Genomic DNA, 22,974 nt, shown 5'->3' with positions numbered 1-22,974 from the left:
AATATCATACGTAGTAGCTTCACTGCCCTAAAAATCCTGTGTGCTGACTATTCACCCCTTTTTCTCCCCCCTCCCAGGTTCTGGCAACCGGTTTTGCCTCGTCCAGGATGTCATATCACTGGAATCACACAGCATGTAGCCTTTTCAGACTGGCTTCTTTCACGCAGTAATATGCGTTTAAGATTCCTCCAATTTTAAAGACAAAGAAGTTAAAGCAAAGGGTTGGTCCTGCTCTACTCAGGACCCACCCTGTCCTTCCAGCAGGCCAATAGGGGCCATCATGTGGTCCTGCTCACCTTAAGAGATCCGCTGGACTGGGTGACTCACGTTGTCAGACAAAAGTAGCAAAATCAAAGCCTAGACCTTCCGGGACTTGAATTAGAAACACCAAGTCTCTCTCTTTATTCCTTTAACAGAGACCTCTTGCCACCAGATGGTAAACTGTGAGCCTACATTCGGGTAGGGATCACTCTGAGCCATTAATTACAGCTCCTGAATGCTAGGAGCCGAGTGGGCATAGGAAGCAGCCTTTCCCTACATTTGTCCTAACTGCCACACCCACGAATAACCTGGTTCACCCCATCGTAGATGTCTTAACAACTCAAAATTGGCTTCATGCTTTTCAAATGCCCATGCGTTATTTCAAGGAAGGCACAAAGATAAAAAAGGGCAAAGAAATACAATTGGAATTTTTAGAAAAGTTTCAGGGTGTATGATTTCCTACAAGTTTTTTAAAGTGTGTCTTGCAACAGTTGCAGAAAGCAGCACAAGGGGGGATTCAAGGCCACCGCATCTCTGGGGTGACCAGATATAGGTGGTCACCACAGCACAGAACATGGCATCTGTGAAATCACGAGGCCACCAACTGGCAAGGCTGGATATAGTTGGTTTGGGCTTGCTTGGATTCCTGCTGCTCTTTCTCCAAATAAGTAGGAGTGCATTGCTTAAGCCGGGAGATTCCGGGAGCCAGACACGCACGTGCTTCCGGCGCTCTGAACATCACAAGGTCTGCTTCCGCTCTCGCAGACTGAAATGCGCCCGTTTCTCAAGTTCTATTGTAAGGCAGAAAGCACATACATCGGAAGCCACCTTTTTGTCAAGCTCGGGGCTGACAAAGAGATGGGACACGGGCTTACACAAGTAAAAGACCGGATGAAGTCTCTGCGCAAAGATTTCCCTCTGTCTATGGTCTAACATCTACTCTGATGGTCTTCCAACATCTAGGAGACGCTGGTGGGGGTAGCCGGAGAGGCAGATTTCATAATCTCTCTTTTAAGTCTGAGCAATGGAGGTGAGATCAAATGACGAACAAACAGTGAATGAGAGAACCTAGTCCAGGCGATTCTTCGTTTGCTCTCTAGAATGCAGCCCCTTTGCCACACATCCCACTGAGGCTGAGAGACAGACTCACTGGCAGATTTCTATGAAATGCCGCTTGTAACAACTAGGGTCCCTGCGTCTGCCTCATAACGGTGTTCCACGAATCGAGTTCTGACACTGGTTCTTATCACGGGAGTGCACCTCCAATTACCCAGTTCAACTCCCAATAACCACGTAGTCCGTAAATATCTACTGAGCATCTACAACGTGTCAGGCACTACCGTGGGTTCCAGGAATATGTAACAGAAGGAGACACACAGTCTTGGCCATCGGAAGGCTGCAGGTTAGTGGAAGATACAGGCACTTGAACATGTACCAAGGACACACAAAGTGTTGTGCAGGCTGCCACGAGTGACCCAAATATACATGAAACACGGAGCACGTTCTGGCCCAAAGGAATTAAAAATACAGCTGGATGGAAACAAGGGGGAAAGAAACTGGCCAAAAAGCAAGAGGATCTCAGGTTGGCTGGGGGAACCGTCTTGCATTCAGGAGTGTTTTCTGCTCTTTGTGGCTAGACTTTGGGCAAGGACTTAAACTCTTCATGTTGGGATAAGTGAAGGGAAGAAAATTATCCTTTCTCTTCATAGATAAGGGCGCACCAGTGCATTGTTATCTACTATTTCAGGGAAGGGACCCCGGGCTGGGGTGTTATGGATAAAATCAGAGCGACTTTGGAATAGCGTCCACGTTCCACTGGACTTCACATCACAACATTTAAGACAAGATCTGTCTTCTTAAATAGCCACGTACTTGATCTGTCAGCCGCTCGCTGCTCATGCCAGCCCTCTTCCTCCAAAATTGCCGATGTGGCATCTGACCACCAAGAAAAACACTGCTGACTCGGCTTAACGTTTTTATTCCCTACAGCTCGTTGCCTGTAGATGGAATTGTCCCACCGAGAAGCCCTGCAGTCCCGACCTCCCAGGACTCTTTTGAGTCTAAAAGGAAGCACTGATTTACTACGCCCACTTTACAGGAGGGAACGTGAGCTCTGAGGAGCAACTGCATCAAGTCTTCTTACACGGGGGCGGGGGGGGCGTTCCAAACGTTCCAGTGCCCCAACTCCCCCCAGCATACAATCATCCCAACCCAGTCCTCCACTGCCCCCCCCCACCACATCTTCGGTAAGATTAAAAAGGAAAAAAGTGAGAGGTGCTTGCTTTTTTTTTAAGGGCAGGCTTGGCACTTACCTTCACTGCGTAATAGTGAACCCCGTAGGTCGGGAGAGACTCCACGATGCTCATGTAGCTGGGAAGACAGACAGACAGACAGCACACACACACACACACACACACACACACACACACACACACACACACATGAAGGTGGTTATTCGGCCGAACTGGAATCATACGTGTGTGTGTGTGCATGACAAAGCCCTCAGAGTGATGATTTACTCGAAAATGACCCTGAACCATCACCCCCCCCCAGAGATAGGTCTTTGCAAGTAGAACCAAACAGCCGTGACACATGCTATGTGAACACACACAAACACAACCTCATGGGCACTGGGACTGGCCACTTACTTCACAATTGCTTGACCTCTGGTCTGGCCGTTCAGTTTCTTGTAGTGTTCAATGACTCGATCCTCACTAGAATTATAAGACAAAGATTCTGTTACATATGGTCCTTCGGTTACCGGCCAGCACCCTGTTAATGGAGATACTTCCTCTGAGCCTGAGCCATCTCAGGGGAAGCCCTAAGGAGCCAACAGCTCCTGCAGAAATGATTTGTCCTATGTGGCATTTCTGCACTCAGTCTAAGCCAGGTGCTTCGGGCTACAGATTTCCTTGGGGTCAGCTCCCTGCCAGAAATGCTACCATGGGAGGTGAGGAAGAAGCAGTGAGCATGCATGTCACTGGAGAGGGGCGCAGAACGGGGGATGGGACGGAGACCGCCTGGCTAGGAAGCAGGGTGGATACTCTGGCCGAACGCCCACGTCTTCCTTGGCCTCCTCATCTCCCAAATCCTGTGTGCACAGATCTCACAGGGGAGGGCAGGCATTGACCTCAACAGAATGCCCATGGCTTCCCTATCATGAATTAGTGGTCAGGGTTGAGGGCTTCCAAGGAGGATGGGAAAGTTCTGGAATTTGGGCCTGGCTAACACAAACCACAAGGCAATAAAAGGCCCAGAGAAGCACTGGGAAACAAGCCAGCTACCAGAAGTGAGCTAGGAACTCCTTGATCTCCTGAAATCTTACTTCTAAAATAACAAGAGACCAGCTTGTGCCTTGGGAGACAGTGGCCAGCCGAACTGCCCTTTGACAGGGCAGAGGGCATGAAGGGACTCTCTGAGGAGTGGTGCCCAGGGAGCTGTGGCTGCTGTCCTCGGAATACAGAACCCAACACGGGGAGTCACAGGGAAAGCACATCCCACCTGCTGAGGAGTCAAGTCCAAAAGCCTGGGCCTCTGTGACCTGGCCACACCACCAGGAGCCCCATTTCTCCACCTTCTGTCTTACGCCTTCCTCACCTCAGGCCAGTGGGCTCCAGGACAGGACGCAGCCCTAGGGATGAACCCTCGAGACCTCCTTGGTTGGCCTTCATCACCTATTATTTAGTATCCCAGAGTTGATCTAAAGCGTTTTCTCGCCAACTTTCTTTTTTTTTTTTTTAAGGAAAAAATGAAAGGCCACTTCTGGGGGGTAATGTGTCCTGTATGTTCACTAACTACTACTTGGGGGGTCATTTCTTGATTTTCCAATTATCACCTTAATCTTTAATGGCTGTCTCTTCATTTTAATATTCTGAAATATGGTGTGTCTACGATCATCTGACTCTTCACAAGCGAGTGTCCTTACAAACACCCAGCACAGGAACTGGCCAGCTGTAAGGAGCCCTTCTCTGTCAGAGGGTCATCTGGATGCATCTGTTCAGAAAGGGGCAGGTGCAGCTCTGTTTCTCCTCCGCTCCTGGGCAACCCTGGACGCCGTACTCGGGAGTGTGAGAAAGCCCTCTTCTGAGAGAATTCTCCAGCAGCGTCCTACCTGGGGAGGACCCCGCCTCACCAGACCTTTGGGGTCCTGTTGAGACATTTGGGGGTTGCTTTCCTAGCTTGCTTCTCTCCCACCCATTGAAGCTACGGCTGCATTGGCATGTTTCCTACTATAGGATCTAGCATTTTGTGAGGTCAACTCTTGGATCCAGGGTCAAGCAACTCAGTGTAGATCTGAGCCCATTCCCTTCAGAGCTCTGGGAAGGAGGACCCCTGGGCTGGCCTGGGGAGATCAAAATCAACGTAGCGCCGTGGCTGTGAACACAGTCGAGGCTCAGACCAACACCAGTGAAAGTCAGAAACACGGGCAAGCAGCTGTTTAGCTGCTTCCTGACTAAATGACTTCTCAGCGCTCGAGAGCCGCAGGGCTCCGCCACCCCCACCACTCTCTGGATCTCCTGCTGCCCGAGGCCATTGGTGAGGCCACGGTATCTAGCCTCTCCTTCCTCAGCTTTTCCCACTTCTTTGGGCCCAATCGAAACACCGTGAGCCCATCTGGTGAATACACAGGCCAGGCTGACTGAAAACCCACTCTGCCCCCAGCCCCACCCCCACTTCCTCTGGAATTTACAGATGGCTCAAGTGCGCTGAGCTTTGCAAGTTTCCCAGCGACCCCAGAGCTGTGGTAGGGACTCAATGGAATAATTACTAAAAAATGCACCAGCCAGAGTAAATAGAATCCCAAAACACTAATTGGAGGACACTGTGGTGCATGAAGGATAAAGACAGGTGACTAAGGCTGACTGTGCCTCCCCATAGTCGTTCAGTGAGATCATCTCTCTGCAGGCAAGGGGCCCAGGAAATGCATGGGGGATTAGAAGGAAACATGGGGATGACGATATAGTTTCCTGTCTTGGAGAAGCCATCGCCTGCAGTGGGCAGTGATTCTGCAGTAAAGGTTGGGTGGTGTGTGGGCCGGGGGGAGTCGGGCATTTGCAAGCTAGGCCCTTCAGAGAATCCAGGTCAGGGCCCTCATACTGCTCTGTTCTGTGGCCCTGGGCACATAATTCTAACCTCTGCCTCAGATGCTTCCCGATAGGGAAATCCCGTGGAGTAGAAGTCCAAGCTTGTTACACGCTTGGGGAAAATTAGCAGAAAGGATTACTGCACGATTACTCAGCATTATTATGTACCTTTCACTATGTTAATTGCATCATGTGACTTCTTCCGCTCTTAATTACAGTCTGGATTGGGTTGGTATGGTTAATTCCGTTTCATACATGGGAAATTGACGTAGCAGAGAAGTAACTCAAGCTTCCTGAGCTGTCATTACCCCACTGTTCAGAAACGTGGCTGGGATTCTAAAATCCACTGCTTCGCTCTCTAGGCTATAATGCCTTTCCTGACTAGTGTGGATGGGCTCCCTATGGCTTATTCTGGCCTGACGGTTGTCTGCCACATCCGAGAGGGCCAGCGAGAGCAGGAGAGCCTGGAAGAACTGCAAATCTGTGTCCTCCATTCAGGGGTGATCATGGCTGCGGGCAGCTGGATAGACACTTCGTGATGTCAGGGCAAGTGAAGGTCTCCTCCATCAACAAGGGGTCATGGTTAATCATAGAGACGCATGACACTGGAGCCAAGGGATGTCTTTGAACATGTTTGGTTGCCAGCTCTATGAAGCATGAACATCATTTATCCCTTCCTGATATCTCTGCTTTTTAAAAAATCTAAATAAGTAGGTTGGAATATGAAGGCCAACTACAACTAGCCGATCACAGTGAAATAGGTGTTTGTTTTAGCAATGAAGCCATGGGATGGTCCACACTGCCTGCTTGTCTGTATATAGCTGGGCTGTGGAGCCTGGGGGCACCCGCTTCAAAAATGCCCCCGCCTCAGTTCTGCATCCTCTCTGTGAGTGTACACAGTTGCATGGGTGCTCTGGGTCTAAAACAGGCCCAGGGAAAGTGCCAGCCAGGTCACAGAGACGGAGGGATGCTCTGGCAAGATAAGTACAGATGTGGGTAAAGAGGAAGATGCTCATATCGACACAAGAGAAGAGAGGGACATAAAGGAAGGCATTTCTGTACTAGTAATAACGTGTGAGCATGGAGCTCACTGTGGAGATGATTAAAGAGAAATCCAGAGAGAGGTAGAAAGGGAAACCGAGAGAGAAGGAGCTGGTAAACACAGGGTGTAAAAAATGTCTGGAAACAACTGAATGAGGAGATGGTTGAGGGCTGGTTTAGGCTAAAAGCAACTTTGACCCCAGACAACCCAGCGACGTCATAGCCCCCAGCTGGCGAATACATCCCCTCTGTGGAGGAACTACTGGTCTCCAGAGTTATGTTCTGTGTCCTAGCTCTTTCACCATTGGTTCCCTAAACATGAACAGCTGGGGGGGGAGGGACACAGAAGATGAGGCCCAGGGAGCGTGCGGGACCGGGAGAGGGCAACAGGGCTCCAGGAACAAGGGAATGGGAGTGTCATCTGTTGGTGTTCCCACGTGCAGACAGCCAAGCTGGAAGGAGGGGAGCAGACACACACAGTGTCTCCCTGCTAAACAGATTCTGTCTGGGAGGCGGATTCTAATTCTATAAAGCCACGATGCAGCGACACCTATGTTATCGAAGGACGAATGGCAAAAAAACAGCTCAGAGAGATGAGATTGGCAGGTGGGGTGGGGGACACCAGCAGCCTGGAGGGAGCTGTCTGCCCCAGGACTCGGCTTCTCATTGCTGCTCCTGCTGCCCCATCATGCTGTCTCCTAAGGAGAAACGACTTCTGGACTGGAGTGTCATCCAGCTAATGCCCTCTGCATCACAGCATGCCCCATCCCAGTGAAAGGGGTCTCTCAGAGCCACCTGCATGGCTGAGCCACAAGTGTGGCGACTGCAAACATGTCCAGACGCGATGACATGGTAGTAATCCATAGGTTTCATAAAGCAGAGTAAAGAAGTGCTTAGAGGAGTCACATGATACAATTGATCAGGATTGACCTGTTCTGCGATTTTTGGTTTTTTATTATTATTATTGTTTATAAAAGCAGTCAACACTTGCTGTGAGGGAGTCAGAAGGGACATGAGGGACGACGCAGCATGCTGCCTGTCGGGGGACGGTGACCAGGGCCGGTGCACACACAGCGTTTGCACACCACCACCCAGGAATGCAGGCCCCACTTGACTGTGACCAGAACCACAACCTAGGACCCTTTCGCATGCCTGTTTTGTTCAGAGTCAGTAATTTAGGGCCTGACAGATGAACTAGGGCATAACGTTACATGGCAGCCAAATCAGGAGATATGAAACGTGGGAAAATCAAAGAATCAATCTCTCTCTTCTGCGAAGAAAAAAACTCCCGTAGTTCTCCCACATCTCAAAACTTCACACATCCTGTCATCAAATGACAAGGATTCCAGAATGAAACTCGAGCAGCACATGAAAGGGTCTCCAAGGAGGCAAAGTATCCAAAGTGAAATTTTAGGAGTCTTTTTTTTTTCTTGTTAAAGAAATAAAATAAAAAAAGGAGGTCTCAGGCAAACCATGGCATCTAAATACATGTGGGAAATGATTTGACGGAGGCCCAAGCCACTCAGACAAGATGGAGTTGTTCCGGCTGGGGTCCAGCCTGACCCTCGGCAGCCCCGAGCCCCTGTACCCCAGGTGGGCTCGCTCGTGAGGGGTGTGTGAAGGGGGTGCAGCTTACCAGTAGGCCAGGGAAGGGTGCTCCTTCAGGGCTTGAGTGGGAAGCGCTGGCAGCTTTTTCAAGTCACTCCTCACCACCTCATTGCTGGAAGAGAGGGAAGAACAGAGACAAAGCCAAGGAATGGCTCACCCTCCATCTGAGAAAGCCACCGTGCCATGGGATCCGACCTGACCCAGGAGCCTTGGCCGAGAGACCCCACATCTGTTCCCTTTGAATGAAAACTAGGGAGAGGAAGGACCACTCCCTTCTAATTAATTTATTAATAAAGAGGAAAGAGAACACATGGGGTGCAGAGCCCGGGGGCCCTCTCCTCTGGGGCGCAGAACAGAGTGCTCACAGGGGGCCGGTGCACAGAGTGGGACACAGACCCAATGCCCCCAAGCACACGAATTTGGGAGGAGAAGGGTCACCAGGGTCCCATGGGAGAAGCTCCCAGGGATCCGTCAGGGGCTCAAAGGCCTCTGAGAATGGATGGCTTCTCCTTGAGAGCCGTTTCCCTTGCTGACACACAACGCTGGTTTTCTTTGCTTGGATTGACCACACGCTGCAAACTATTGTCCAAAATATGACAAATAAATAACTTTTGCTTCTGACAGGGCCTGGAATTGACTCTGAGAGCAGGAAGTGGATTATCTGGTACTCGTAGGAGGTCCTGGCACCAGAAATCCTTTCCCTACAGACTCACATGTTCTCAGGTTTGAAGGATACTTCAAACTCCTCTGGGTTTTAACCAGTGTTCTTCGGAGCCTCGATGCCTTTCTGCACCCTCAACAGCCCCACATCCCCACTGGGCCAGTGCATTTGCTGTTTGTGCCCACTCTTTCCCTCCAGAGGCAATCGCTGGCCTCTTCTTTGGGATGGTTTAGGTATTGAGAGGCTGTTTCCCTGTACTGGTCCAGTAAGCGTCCCATGGCCCCTGCTGCGCTACCGGAGCGAGCCCGCCTTGGTCCTCGGGTCTAACCAAGGCTGTGGTGGCAGCTTCTGTGCTGCTTGCCTGAAGCAAGGCAGAGTGTGGAGCTCAGTAAGTAAAAACAGAGGAAGGAGCACCCCGGTCACAGTTGGGGAACTCGGCATCTGGACAGCAAACACCCCAAGAGCCATGCTGCTCACTGGAGGACACCCCCCCCCTTGAGAACCCACGCAGCCTGAAATGCCGTCCTCGGCAACGGATCAGCGGCTCCCCTCTGGATACCAATGCCGCTGGGCAAGACCACTCCAATACTTTCAGTTCATCGACATGGTGACAAAGAAACACACGGATGTGGGCAGGGGACACAGCCATTCTCAGAAAGGGCGTTTTCCAAGTGGAGTGAGAAACGGTGACGGCAATATTTGGGAGTCCTGGCTTTGAAGCAACCAGAAGGCTCAACTGGCTACCGTTTGAATCAATAAACCCAAGTATTTCAACTGTTAGCACCTAAGGGGTAAGGCAAAGATTTATCAATTAATTGTTAAGAAACTGAAGGTATTTGGGGAGCCCCTGCTGTATGGAAGGTAGTGTAGGGGACGCAAAAATGATAAGCCATAGTCCTTGTCGGAGAGGTGCTCCCCAGTCAGCCGGCAGGCATGACGTGCGGGTAGAAAGATAACTGACTGTAAGGGCGGCGTTTGATCATGTGGACTCAAACAACAAATTCAGTAGCTCAGAGGAAAGGGAGCTCCTGTGGGCTCTTGGGGGAGAGCAAACTACGGGGCAGGGTCTGTATGGAGAAAAGGATCCTTTCTCCTCGGTGGGACACAGCAGAGTGTGGCGGCACGTACACTGGGACAGAAAGACTGACTGGAGCACGGGGCGGGGGCGGGGGGGCGGTGAGGGGAAAAAAGGCCAACTGAAGGGCAGATTAGGCACAGAACTGCAAGGACCTTCAACCCAGGCTCAGGGAGTTCAAACTCTTCCAGCAGTCAATGGTCAGCCACGGGAGGTTTTCAGACAGCGAAGGTCCTTGTGTTCAGGAAAATCCAATTCCCAAGTAGGGTTTGAAATTTTCCTCGCACACTATGGAGGCAGAGTGTAAGCAACTATTCCGTTCACCAAACACAGGACAGCCCACGATGATGCATTTCTGGATCTTACCTCTCTCCTGTTTAACTACAAGCACCCTGAGAACAGGGATCTCAGTCCTATAAATATTGAAAAACACTCTTCCGGGATGAACTTTTACTGGCCGAAGCCGTGGGAGAAGCAGTTAAGCTGAAGCTGGAGCTTTACACTCATCCCATTTAGAGTGTATTTGGGGAAGGAAGGAGCTCAAGGAGGAAGGGATTGTCTTACCCACCAAACACTAGTTTGTTGGCAAACAAGTTTCCCCGATGACAATCACAGGCTTGACTTCCTTGCTGGAGCCTGCAGCAGCTTCTCCGGCTCTCCCCCAGGGCAAGGTTACACAGACAAATATAACAAGAAATCACCAAGGCGTGAAGCCCGTCCAAATCCATTACATTCTGGAAGGGATCCATGGCTCTTAATCCTTCCCAAAGGACAACTATGTAGAAATGTTCTATTTGCCTTTCTGCTGTCTGTAAACATCTGCACTAACTAAGAGGTGGTCAGCCCTGTGGAATGATCTGGCCCCGCTCCGTGGCTGCGTACCACACAGTTGGACTGATGGGAGACCTGGTCACCCCATCTCCAGAGGTGTGAGAAGCTAAAACCTAACAAATATGCTAGAAGTTCCCAGCTTCCTCTCTCAGGGACTTCCACTCACTTGGACATCTCCCCCACGGTTCAGTGCACCTGATAAATGCCAACTTCTAAGACACCCTAAGAACAGTGCATGTTTCATTTTTAGAAAAAGAAAAACGGTCTCTTAGAGAGTCATTTGCTAAACTGAGAATAAAATTGGTTTTCTTATTTTTAACATTAACCAGATTCTTTTTTTTAAAGATTATTTGTTTATGAGAGAGAGAGCAAGGGAACACCTGCGCACAAGCAGGGGAGGGGCAGAGAGAGAGAGGGACAAGCAGAATCCTTGCTCAGCAGGGAGCCCAATGCGGGACTCAATCCCAGGACCCTGAGATCATGACCTGAGCCAAAGCCAGACGCTTAACTGACTTAGCAGTTAAGTTAGACGCTTAACTTAGCAGACGCCACCCAGGCGCCCCATTAACCAGATTCTATTAAAAACTTTTAGGTAGTTATTAACATTGCCAGCAAAAAAGTGGACTCCCGATGCTGCACCGGTCTTTGGTTTAGGGAGGTTTTTGAGATGATGTGTCTCTCTTCTACCACCTATACTGCTCACCAAACATAGGAAGTTTGAATGATCTACTAAGAAAACTTTCTAAGATTTCTAGGAATACATCAAAGAAAGAATTTGCCCGAATAACAGCAATGACAAGTTTAACTAAGACACCATAAAGCCAAGGAAGCAAAAGTCAAATTTGATAGCAAATTAGCAAAATCCACATGGGCTTGTTTTCCTTTAAAAAATGAGGAAATACTTTTTCAGGAGATTCTCCTCGGGTTAAACGAGATGTCCATAATTTGTGGGACAAACCTGGGGCAAAGAGAACATGCTTAGGGTGGCAGAATTCCTCCTGCATCCAGGGGTTTTTGATGCACACGGTACTAAAACCCTAAAGAGCACTAAACCGAGAATGTCAAACCAGGGTAACAGGGAGCACTGCCCTGAAATTCAGAGAAGGCAACACGATGCTAGCGTCACACTAATGCCTCCGTGTTTTATGAGCCCATCACGTAGGTCAAGTTCCCCAGGGGGAGGGATTTCATAAGTAAAAGAATATTACAGGTCCTCATGATCCACAATTCCCAAATCTGAAAAGTTCTAAGAAACGGACATTTCTTAACCTACTTGGTGGCAAACCAAAATTTTTCACACGAGGCAATGTTTGACCTTTCTCTGTTCCACGTGGTGTGATTATCCACGTTCTGGCAAAGGCACGGTAAGAGAGAGGGCTCCCGGTGCCACCCAGACCCTGACACGGGGTGCAGGAATTCCCCGAATTACCAGTCTAAAACCTACAAATTTCTGAATTTGAAAACACAGGGACTAAAGTTTCAGACATGCACTGTGGGTCTCTATGACTTTATTCGGTGGTACAATGAATCTAGAAAACTCTGAGATAGATTAATACAGGAAGTTGTGTATTTTTTCTTCTTTGCTGATCTTTAAAAGCCATGCAGGAGGGGCACCTGGGTGGCTCAGTCGGGCAAATGTCTGCCTTCAGCTCAGGTCATGATCCCAGGGTCCTGGGATGGAGCCTCGCATCAGGCTCCTTGCTCAGCGGGGAGTCTGCCTCTCTCTCTCCATTGGCCCCTCTCCCTGCTCATGCTTTTGCTCACTCTCTCTCTCAAATAAATAAATAAATAAATACAATCTTTAAAAAAAAAAAACCATGCAGGAAACAATTTCTTTCCTTTCCTTTTCTTTCCTCCCTCTTATTTTGTGACTCAAGTTCAAGTTCAGGTTACAACAAAGAAAATGAGGCACTTGCCGATCTCCTCCCTATCACCTACTTTTTTTTTAGGTGTGTAGGGAGGGCTCGAAAAGCTGGTAGCTGGGATGTTGTCTATAAAGCTGCTCCCGGAAATTGTGTGACCATGTGCGGACAAAGGGAAGCACCTGCGTACCCCCTGAGACTTCTCCAGCATGGGATTCTAGATTCTGGGCGTGGATCGTGGATACACAGGCCACACTGTATGGAGGGGCAAAATTACAAACAGGTATGAATTATGTGACTTTATTTCTGATGCTAAGTACTAATTTATCTAAGTAAAGATTTTTTTTTTCTTCATTAGTGAGCTTGGTTACCTAGGGTGATGCAAAACATTCTGTGAGTTTCTACCATAGCTGTAAACTTGTAAAATTCAAAACCAGTTTTTAAAAGTTTTTGTAAGTCTACAATTGCAGACAATAATTTTACTCAAATAGCACAAGAAGAAGCAACTGGCGTATTTGCTACATCACCCTTTAGAGTGGGAATCTTAATTCTGAAAAACTGACATAGTGTTAAAGCCATGAGCTGTTGTGCTGTTCACAAGGCTCGACATCGAAATACGATACTGACACTACATAAAGGCTTCTTCACAAAAGAGACAGCTGTCATAATACAAAATCTCCTCCTCACTTTATATCTAAACCATTCCCATAGGATTTGAAGACTACCAGCCTGCAAAATACCCTATCTGAATACTTTGCTATGCTCAGAAAATGTGAATTACACACTTGAAAAGCTCAGTAAAATGGATTTTTGTGCATAAAACAAAGATTTCTGTAACAATTTATAACTTTTCCACTTGAACATTTTGTTTCAAATTTTCACAGATTCTGTTCCTTTCAGAAGGTCTTGCCAGCGTGAAAGATTCCAGCTGCTTCTCGCTTAAATCATGGGAAAAACATCACACACCCCTTTCTCTCTCTCTCCCTCTCTCTCTTTTTGTGAAATAATATATGAGAATTATATAAATTTAAATTCTTCCCACAGAAACTCTTCTTTGGGCTGACAGATGTGTTTCAAACTTAACAGATGACTTTTCTAGTAAGTTTCCAATAGGGACATTTGCAAATTTGGGGTATTAAAGATACTATGAGGTTATATCAGTTATATTCCAAATGTTGATTATTCCAAACATCAGTGTCTGAGTATTTCTTACTAATTATCTAAGAGTCTCAGCAAATCTATTTCGCTTACTATATGATTACTGCCAGCTGTTTTCTTTCAAGAGGCCAATTAAAAGTTGCAGGAAAACATATGCCAAATGATCAAATGCTCTAATAATGATTTAAAGCTGAGCTTGCGTTGAGTTGTAGTAGTAAAACCATGTATGTAAATGCAAAGTAATGATATCCGTGGACTCGGAGCTGTGATTTATAGACTGCCGCCTTAGATTAATCAACTTTCAACACTGGGCAAGAAAATAACATTGTCATCTTTTTAAAGATAGCAATCTACACTAATGTTTATGTTACTAAAAACGTCTTTCAGAAGAAAACCAGCTCTTTGTCTTCTTTTCCTGTTGATCTTCTAAAATTATGCATTTAACTTATGACTGCCTAAAAGATCTCGTCTGGTCTGACAAAAAGGCCCACAAACCTGGATTTTTCAGATACCAGAAAGCCAAACTTCATTTACATTAATTCACAAATGCTCGTTGAAAAGACAGACAAGATTTCAAACAAAGAACAAAAAAATCATGAGGGTACTTTTTTTTTTTGGTCACAGAAATTTCATTTTGTCTTTCCAGACTAGTGAATGCACAGTCCCACGGTTTACAGAAGATAAAATATTAAAAGGTCTCTACTTTTTTTTTTTTTTTTTGCTCCTAACTGTTCCCCCAGAGACCGAAGAACATGCAGCCTGTGAAAGTTAAGGGGAATTTTCCAGCACAAATAAATACTTCAACTCTTCTCCTGAAAGGGAGAGAAAAATCAATTTCCCCTGTGCTGGAAGACTGCTTACTTCTTAGTACTGACTAATGCATTGTTCCATTTCAGAAAACATTATTATTTCTATTATTAATATCTTATTATTATTTTAAGAAATGCAATTAGAAGCCTGCAGGTGGCTAATCGGGACACAGTGAAATTTCTTCCCTACTACTGAACTCTGCTGAGCTAATACTCACTTGGACCTGCATTTCACTTTGTACAGATGTCATATAAACTGACCCCTAAGTACTCGATCACGGCTTCACTTCTTTTCTTGTGGCTGTTGTGTTTATTTTGGAACAGAGAGAACCTGCAGATGTAGGTTCCCCTTCCCCTGCCTCTTAGGCACATGACAGGCTCTGCTGAACAGGTAAGCAAAACGTGGCCCACGGACCTTTACGTGAAATATTAATATCAGTCTTTTCCAGGTGCTGTTTGCTTACTGGTCCTGATAAATCTTAATGCCGGTAGAATCTTGTTTTAATGATTAGACTCAATACATCCGGTCCTCTATAACAAAGATATTTCCAGGTCCCAACAGACGGCCCAGCGCAACAGAGCTTTACTGATCTGGTTTCAAAAAATCTTGTTAACAAAAAATTCTATATAACAGATGTTTTTTTTTACTAGTCCCTGTTAATGTTTGGATGGTTCTTTATATCAAAGGTAGTGCGATTTGGGCATTTAGTTGTGCTGTTCAGCATAAACTATTTTTTAATCAATTCACTGATTTGACAAAATGTTTAAAACGATTTTACTTTTCTTTTCTCTTCTCGTGGCACCCTTCTGGAAGTGTCAAAAGGGCTGATAGAAAGTAAAGTGTGAGATGATTCTCCAAATCAAGATAGAGACTGGCCACGAGGCTTTTCAGTAAAGGTCCTCTTAGAGAAAAAAACAAAACAAAAAAAAATCAAGTTCTTACATACAATGTAGCAAGAAGTCTTCTGTTAAATTACATTAGAATGTAGCTCTACAATCTCCTGTCCTGTTCAGTTGATTCAGTGAGGTGTTCCTGCACTGGCCTTTTTAAGGAAGAGAATATTATTCTCCTAACCCAAGGTTTTTTCTTTACTTTTTAAAATAGGAAATGTCGGTGTTCAGCGCTCAAACCACTGCAGGGTTTGTATGCACAAAGTATGTATAAATCACGGAAAGTGTGTGTTAGCTGATGAATGTCCAGGAGCGATTATCAAATAAGAACTTTCTGTTTTTAAACGGTGTTGATCCTTCTCAACCTAACATTTGCCTATGGAGCCTCCATCGTTAGCAATTCTTAGGCTATTTAATTGTTTTTAAACGGAAATGCCAACTCTAGATTTCTGGATTGTTGAGGGACACTCATCTGGTACACAAACAGACACCAGGAAGGGAAGTATGATTATCATGCTGTGCTAAGGAAAATAATACAAGTGAGAAAATATTATTTTTAGATAAGACCACTTCCTAAACCTTTAATGCTATCTCACAAATCTGTCCACAATATGTTAGAATATGAACATGTATGACATAGATTTCTTCCTACCACGGACAATGCTTCGTATCTGTCTAGACCCTGGTCATTTTCTTTCAGCAACACTCAACCTGACATTTCACGGCCAAGACCAAGTAGAGAGGAAGGTGAGCATTTCTACTCACTGGAAAGAAGAGGGACTTATGTAAGAATAAGACTTCAGGGGTCTGCTGGGCAAAACGAGTCCAAAAGAAGAAACAGAAGAGCCTGTCAGCATCCTGAGAAAGAACAGCTCTGATTCCGGGTTGTCCGTACACAGTTCTCCTTCTATTAGAGTATATCAGCACTTTTGACTTCTCCCTTTTGTAAAAATAACCCTTTTCCTCTTGTACTTCAAGGATACTGCTCCCATAATTTATAGATGTTTAGTACTTATTCCCCTTAAATGTAATTCGTATCTATTCACTGACACGTAAATATATAGAATAATAGCACCCTGGGGGCAAAACAGCCTTTTAGGAAGTGAGATTCAGGACCCTCCGGTTATCAAAGTGTTACTTTGTCGTTCATGTGTCACCATTAGTTTAAAAAGGTTCTTTAAGCCTGTAGATTCTAGAAGATCCTAGACTTAAGCCCCAGACCATGCCTTATTTAAAAGCCTTCTGCAGGGGCCCCCTGGGTGGCTCAGTCGGTTAAGCATCCGACTTTTGATGTCAGGTCATGATCTCAGGGTCCAGGGATCGAGCCCTGCGTGGGGCTCCACACTCAGTGGGGAGTCTGCTTGGGATTTTCTCTCCCTCTCTCTCTCCCCCTGCCCCTCCCCCTGCTCACACTTTCTCTTTTTTTTTTTTTTCTCTCTCTCTCTCTCTCAAATAAATAAATCTTAAAAAATAATAAAAGTCTTCTGTGGTGTTCTCTGTATTCTAAGCTGACATCTCATTTTATTGATGTTGTTCAGGAAAACATATTATATTTACAGGGTATGTATACAAGTCCAGGCCTTCCCATTAAATACAACTAAGGTGGCACAGTCCTGCCTTAATTATTAACAGAGCAAAAGATAACTCTACAATACTACATTATGAGAATGGGACATTTAACATGCCTCATGCTCAGCCACCAAACCAAATATGCTCAACGTCAATGTTCTGGCGCTTTCCCTGGTTATAGGTGGGAGGAGGTACAAACAAGGAATTTAGAATTGCTTCTCTTCTTCCCAAACTCCAGGCCACTGGAGCCTCCAAACATTGGGCCTGCTGCAGACACCGGTGTTTATCAGGGCTCTCCACATAATAGATCACCTCCACCTTCCGTGACGGGAGTGCTAGGCTGGCAGATAAACTGACCTTTGGGATAAGGTGTCTGAACTCTCCCTCCCCTGACGGCTATTTCTCTCCCCAGACAGCTGGGGACAAACAAACTGAGAGGCAGTGCTTTGACAAATGAAGCTAAACCAGGATTCTTTGTGTCTCTGAGGCCCACAAGCTGGCATTCCACAAGCTCATTAGGGGGCCATGAATTACTGGGAGGCCGGGCCTGCACTTCCTCCTCCTTGGCAGTCCCTGTGGCCACACGTTCCCATGATCTGTGGGGCCAGACTCCGCTGGTCCCAGTTCACATTCCATCCTGTCAGGGGACTCTCAAAAATAAATAATATTTACAGCGGAGTTCAGGGCTGGTGAAAGCCAAGGGGAGAAAAGTACCTTCAGAGAATCCAGCGGACTTGTGGTTGTTAAACCATTTTTCATGAGACCAGAAACCTTTGTAAGTATATGACCTTGCACTTATCAAAACCCCCAAATTCCAATGCCAAATGAAGGGCATAAAAAAGTTACGACTATTAAAAAACAGGATATTTTCAAGATATAGAAAATGTTTCATTCAACACATTCAGTGAATGGTCACTGGCCACCTACAATGTTTAAGGTCTCCAGCTCAGGCTGTAAAACAGCCTTAGTTTAAAAAAGAATTGACTATCTCTGCTTTATAGCAAGAACTTGGGAAGTCTAAATAAAAGGGGCCTGGAGGTCTCCTTATGCAAATATTCAAACTGAGCTGAAGGGACTAATTTTAGAATCGGGGGTAAGCACACCACAACTCACCAGCTAGATGCAGCTCTCTGCCTGTTTTTATATGGCCCAGGAGCTAAGAATGGCTTTTACATTCTTTAAACGGTTAGGAAAAAAAATAAAAAGAATAGTATTTCATGATACAAGAAAATGTATATAAAATTCAAATTTCCAAGCCTATAAATAAAGTTTTATTGGAACGCTGCTACACTCATTTATTTACCTACTGTCTATGGCTGCTTTTGCATTTACAAAGGGAGAGCTGAGTAATGACAACAGAGACTGTAGGGCCTGCAAAACCCAAGATATTTACGTTACAGATCGAATCCACCAAAGCTTGAGAAAACATACAAGTTCCTTCAAGGAGTAGAGGCAGGATTTGTTTTTCTTTTTAATACCAATTTTGCTAATTTCTTATTGATGAGCCAGAATGCTATGCCCTGACACTCTGTTTTCTTGGACATTTAGACCATGATTCTAAAACACAGGCTATCCCAGACATCTCTTAGGGAGTTCAATAAAACAGAATGCCGGGAGTCACATCTGTCTTTGAGCAGACAGTCCTGTTGGTGGGCGGCTACACGTCCCTACTCTGTATAGGCTCCAGTAACGATCTTGAGAAACGGAGAGGCAACACAACCGCGTGGGGCAGCAGGCGATGCCTCGGGGACTGAAGCTGGCCGTTCTACGGGGTTAATAAGCATCCCACAGTGTCCCCAGTAGTTAAGCGTTGGCATTCTCTCCAACGTACTATCTAGAGAAGGAAGAAGAGTAAAAGTGGGGGACTGTAATACTTTTATGAAGGAAATCTCCCTATGGGATAGCATTTGTCCTTTGGAGGGTCAGGGGATTAAAAATGAGAGAGAAAGAAAAAAATAGATATCCACATCGCAGGGTTTTCTAACCTGACCACCCTCTAGACAATGGCCATGGGTGCAACTCTCAGCTTCTAGCCACCTCTAGGCTTCCCGTTAAGTACAGAATATCCTCCTAGATATTACTATGTTTCCTCTGCCCGAGGTAGTTGGATCTCATCATTAATATATAATATGAGAGCACTGCCCTCCTACAAAGGATACAAGAATAATTTCTTTTAATAGAGATGTAACAGAGCACATGACCCCAAATATAACAAAAACAAAACAAAACCAAAAAACCCCAAAACCTTTTGGAAACTCACCTAGAAAAATCTCCCTTTGCCTCCTGTAGAAGAAAAAAAGTCAATGTCAGTGAAACGTGCCAGTCAGTGTGCCAGACTTCCAAAAACATTCTGTGGCCACGACGACTCCTCTACTGAGTAAGCTCAGCTTACTACTGCTGTTGTCCTACCTGCTACAGGAAGACGATGAGGAAAGGACCAGGCATTTGCCACCTGAATCCAAGACACTAAATTACACTTTAGAAAGATATATACGAAGAAAGCGATTCGTAATGACAAGATGCAAGCTTCTCCCTCTAGATCCTGGTTTACCTTTTTCTAGTTTAAAGATTCTGAATTGGAATGTGTGTCTGGGTAGAGCTGTCTCTGTTTTGTGTACTCTTGTTCTGTCTTGTACTGTGGGCTCCTTCCCGATTATACTACAGAGGAACCATGGAACCTTTAACGAATCTAGCATCACACCTTGAATATAGTAGTTGTTCAATAAATCTTTGTGGAAGAAATAAATTAATGACCTTCTTTCAATTCATCTTGCCTGTGTGACTAATACTGTCATTGTTGCTAATTTTCATTAATAACTCTTTTACGCATAAGCTAAAAGTTTTTCCTTGCCTTTCCATGGGGTGTGAAATGATTCTCTTGGCAACGAATTCTCCTATTTTCCTGGCTTTTTCCAGAGTGGGGAGGGCACCAAACTTGAAGAAAATGGAGTCACTGAATGATCTCAGTTTCCCCCAGACTCAGACGATATAGAGACAGTTTTCCTCTGCAGAGAGACACCGTCATAAAACTTGGGAATACCAGAAGCTCCTATTTACTGCTATGGCGTAGCTCCTTCCCGTTAGTGTTATAAATAATTAAGATGACGAATAGGGAGAGGAAATGGAGCTGGCTGTGCGTGCTAAATCTTATTCCTGTCTCTTCTGTGGATGGCTCTGGGAATCACAGATGAGGGCAGAATAACCCACCTGTAAAATATAGGAGGCCAATTCAAACACCACTTCACTGTCAACATCGATCAGCTCCTGAAAGGAAAAACCAACAAGGAAGGTAAGTTTGGTACTGTAACAATGACTTCTTTATGACATCTCTTCACAAAAAGGCCCGGTTTTCCTTTTCTGAGTTGTCCCCCAGAATCCCAAACACTCACAGAATATCGATGGTCTGAATGACTTAACCCCAAATGCTCCCTGACATCCAGTTCACGGCTTTTAGCCAGAAGGGACCCAGTGGTCCTGGGTCTTCTGTCACCTCAAAGGCCTTATCTTTAAATCTTGAGAAATCAGGTGGTGGGCCAATCCTGTTTTACAAATTTGTTAATCTGATCATCCATGGAGTAAGGTTATTTGATATCCAATTGTGTTTTCTTTGTAAGCTCTACCTTAGAACCAGGAGTAAGGCTTTATTGAAAAAAAAAAAGAGTTATCATGGGATTGTAACTCTTTAAATGAAAAGGAAATGAAATTAAAAATACAGTTTCTCATTGTAATGGCCTCATTGCTTTCAAACAACAGTTCCATGTAGTTGTTGGCTACCATGGAGTCGGAGCAGATACAGGGCACTTCTGTCCTTGCAGAAAGTTCTACAGACCAGCACTGCCACAGAGTCTAAGTTTGTTTGTTTATTTATTAACTTATTTATTTATTTATTTATTTAAGACTTTATTTGTCAGAGAGAGATAGAGAGAGCATAAACAGGGGGAGCAACAGGCAGAGAGAGAAGCAGACGCCCTGCCAAGCAGGGAGCCCGATGTGGGACTCGATCCCAGGACCCTAAGATCCTGACCTGAGCCAAAGACAGATGCTTAACTGACTGAGCCACCCAGGTGTCCCACAGAGTCTAAGTTTAAAAATGCTTCTTTCCTATTCCTTCTTTCCCTAAATATTTTATCATCATCTATGCACATGGTCTTAAAAGGACATAAACCTCTTTGTGGTTTTTGAAAAAAATTTATATATATATATATAATATATATTTCAATATGTATATAGTTCATATCTGTTCTCTAAACAGGTTTTTGAGGTGTAACTGATACACAAAAAATCTGCACATTTAATATATACAATTTGAGGAGTTTGGACGTGTGCAAACACCTGTGACACCATCACTACATTCAAGGTAATAAACATATCCATCACCTCCAAAAGTGTCCTTGTGTCCCTTTATGTGTGTGCGTGTGTTTATCATATGGTACAAAACACTTAACATGAGATCTACCCTCTTCACAGCTTTTAAGTGCATGACACTGTAATTGTCATATACAGTTCAGATCTTAAGAACAGAGGGAACTCTGGGACACCTGGGTGGCTCAGTCAGTTAAGCGTCTGCCTTCAGCTCAGGTCATGATCTCAGGGTCCTGGGATCGAGTCCTGCATCAGGCTCCCTGCTCAGTGGGGAGCCTGCTTCTCCCTCCCCCTCTCCCTCTGCTACTCTCCCTGCTTGTGCTTTCTCTCTCTGTCAAATAAATAAATAAAATCTTAAAACAAAACAAAACAAAACAGAGGGAACTCTTGAGTCCATCAACACAGAAAAATAATAAACAAATGAACAAATGTACTTCTGTTGTGAAACTTCAGTAGAAATGTCCTTTTTATCTTTCTCTCTCCCTCATATCACTAGATGCTATAGTGGATGACGGGACCACAGCACATAAGAGCTAAACCAGGCTTTGACACCAGCTAGCCCAGCCCTCTGCTTTAATTGAGATCAGAAATCCAAAAATGTCAAGGGACTCTCCCAAAGCCACAAGGCCTTAGTGGCAGTGAGGAGGCCAGAAACAATCCCCCAAACTCTTGTCTAGCAGGTGACCTCCTTGAGTGCATGCATTCCCCTAAGTCAATAAGGATTCAGAGGGCATCACCTGACATTTGTTAGAATGGCTAATATCAAAAAGACGAGAAATTGCAAGTGTTGGCGAGCATGTGGAGAAAAGGGAACCCCTGTACACTGTGGGTGGGGGTGTAAAGTGGGGCAGCCTCTATGGAAAACAGAATGTAGGTTCCTCAAAAAATTAAAAATAGAACTAGCTTATTACTCAGCAAGTCCACTTCTGGGTATTTGTCCAAAGGAAATGAAAATACCAATGCAAAAAGATGTCTTCACCCCCAGGTTCACTGCAGCATTATTTATGACAGCCAACTGTAAACATGGAAACAACCTAAGTGTCCATCAATTGATGAATGGATAAAGAAAATGTGGTATATATGCATATATATACAATGGAATAGTACTCAGTCATAAAAAAGAACAAAATCTTGCCATTAGAACAACACGGATGGATCTAGAAGGCATTATGTTAAGTGAAATAAGTCAGACAGAGAAAGACAAGTATTATATGATCTCACTTATACATGGAATCCAAAAGAAAGAAAATTCACATTCATAGATACAGAGAACGGGCTGGTGGTTGCCAGAGGTGGGGGGAGGGGGAAGTGGGTGAAGGGGGCCAAAAGATAAAAACTTCCCAGTTTATGAAATAAGTGAGTCCTGAGGATGTAATATTCACCACAGGGACTATAGTTTCTACTATACCATATATTTGAAGGTTGCTAAGAGAGGTAGATCTTGAAAGTTCTCAACACAAGAAAAAAATATATAAATGTGGGATGATGGATACTAACCAGACCTACATTGGGATCATTTCACAAGATACACAAATATTGGATCATTATGTTGTACACCTGAAACTAATATAATGTTAAATGTCAATTATATTTCAATTAAAAAACATAAGGACTTGGTCTCAGCCAACATATTCTCAGAACCATATCTATCATTGAAGTTAGCTAAAACTAGAGTTATTTTTCCCTTGAATTATAAACTGAACTCTGATTCATGGATTTTCTAATTAATTTCTTTTTTTTTTTTTTTTTTTTTTGGTGGCCC

The 22,974-nt window shown here is 45.0% G+C and overlaps 1 protein-coding gene across 10 annotated transcripts in view; it reads right to left on the bottom strand.

Annotated features, from left to right (window-relative positions):
* The window catches only part of FRMD4A (FERM domain containing 4A), a 592,045-nt gene that overhangs the window by 90,617 nt on the left and 478,454 nt on the right, over positions 1–22,974 (bottom strand). For all 10 annotated transcript variants that reach the window (XM_057304597.1, XM_057304598.1, XM_026479048.4 and 7 more), the window contains exons 6-10: positions 20,058–20,114; positions 19,111–19,133; positions 8,023–8,106; positions 2,910–2,975; positions 2,574–2,631 (exon numbers count right to left, since the gene is read on the bottom strand). In XM_057304597.1, the coding sequence (XP_057160580.1) occupies positions 2,574–2,631; positions 2,910–2,975; positions 8,023–8,106; positions 19,111–19,133; positions 20,058–20,114 (288 nt within the window). The remainder of the gene's footprint in view (positions 1–2,573; positions 2,632–2,909; positions 2,976–8,022; positions 8,107–19,110; positions 19,134–20,057; positions 20,115–22,974) is intronic.

This window comes from Ursus arctos, unplaced genomic scaffold, assembly GCF_023065955.2.
Source record: "Ursus arctos isolate Adak ecotype North America unplaced genomic scaffold, UrsArc2.0 scaffold_30, whole genome shotgun sequence".
Classification (NCBI taxonomy): domain Eukaryota; kingdom Metazoa; phylum Chordata; class Mammalia; order Carnivora; family Ursidae; genus Ursus; species Ursus arctos.
Note: the sequence above shows the minus strand (reverse complement) of the source record. Positions and strands in the feature narration are given on the sequence as shown.